The following is a 1,216-nucleotide window of genomic DNA, read 5'->3' on the forward strand; positions in this document are numbered from 1 at the left end:
CGAACGATTTGAACGATTCGAACAATTCGAACAATTCGAACAATTCGAACAATTCGAACAATTCGAACAATTCGAACAATTCGAACAATTCGAACAATTCGAACAATTCGAACAATTCGAACAATTCGAACAATTCGAACAATTCGAACAATTCGAACAATTCGAACAATTCGAACAATTCGAACAAAAACGAACCGAACACGAACAGACTCTTCACGAACAATTTCGAACACGAGCCTATTTCAAACAAATTATATTTCAAACGAACCGAACACGAACATGAGCACTGTTCGTTCGTGTTCGGTTCATTTACACCCCTAATTATTATAATTATATTATGGATTATAAGGACTAGGCCAGACCTTGCGATTTTAGCCCATTCTAATGTTTTTCCACGTAACAAAATTTTAGTCTCCTCTTGCTATTTTTTTATCAATATGTGTGACAGATCTTCAAGCAACACTGACATTAAATTATCACTCTACCATCATGAATCTTCTGACACACAACAATACTTATAATTAATGCAACATTCAAAAAAAATCATTAAATGTGAGAAGTTTTATTTCATAAAAGGAGTTGTTCAAAATGAAATTAGTTGAATGATAACAGAAGTTGTAGATTATTTTAATATAAGAAACTAATTGAACAACAATTTTGCATTTTTATAAAAAAATTTAGTTGAATTAGTAGAAGAATTGAGATTTATAATTATTAAAGTATACGAGTATTCTAATCTTTTACATGAAAAAAAATTAAAACTAACAGCTTAGCCAGATATATCATAAAAAAATATATGCCTTGTTAGATACGCACTGGAGAAGCGATTTATTCAAATACTATTATCAATTTAACGGATAACAATTTAACTTTTAAATTGTTTTAAAATAACTTTTTATTAATCATATAACCTTCTCATAACTTAATTCAGGTGGCGCTTGGTGCCATGAATTCTAATGCGTCAACCCGCTCTGATGCATCTTGTCCCAAGTAATGGAGTCAATCCTCTCTGCCATTTCCGCTGTACAATGCTCCCTCCAATCCCCGACCCTCCCATTCCGCCAAAAAAAAAAAAGTTTTTTATGATAAAATTTGTTGTGTTAATCTAATTGTCTCTAGAAATTATTTATGTATTCTTGCACATTTTTCATGTAGATTAGGAAGTTTTGAAAACCGTTTTGTGGTTAGGTGGTTAGGAAAACCGTTAAGTGGTTAG

The 1,216-nt window shown here is 31.4% G+C and overlaps 1 protein-coding gene across 1 annotated transcript in view; it reads right to left on the minus strand.

The window, feature by feature from the left end:
• Nucleotides 1–953: 953 nt before the first annotated feature.
• Nucleotides 954–1,216, minus strand: part of LOC110021431 (cytosolic sulfotransferase 14-like) — a 5,658-nt gene continuing 5,395 nt past the window's right edge. Inside the window, 1 exon segment of the mRNA XM_020719915.1 lies at nucleotides 954–1,066. Coding sequence (XP_020575574.1) covers nucleotides 954–1,066 — 113 coding nt within the window.

The sequence above is a fragment of the Phalaenopsis equestris genome, unplaced genomic scaffold (genome assembly GCF_001263595.1).
Source record: "Phalaenopsis equestris unplaced genomic scaffold, ASM126359v1 Scaffold000134, whole genome shotgun sequence".
Lineage (NCBI taxonomy): Eukaryota > Viridiplantae > Streptophyta > Magnoliopsida > Asparagales > Orchidaceae > Phalaenopsis > Phalaenopsis equestris.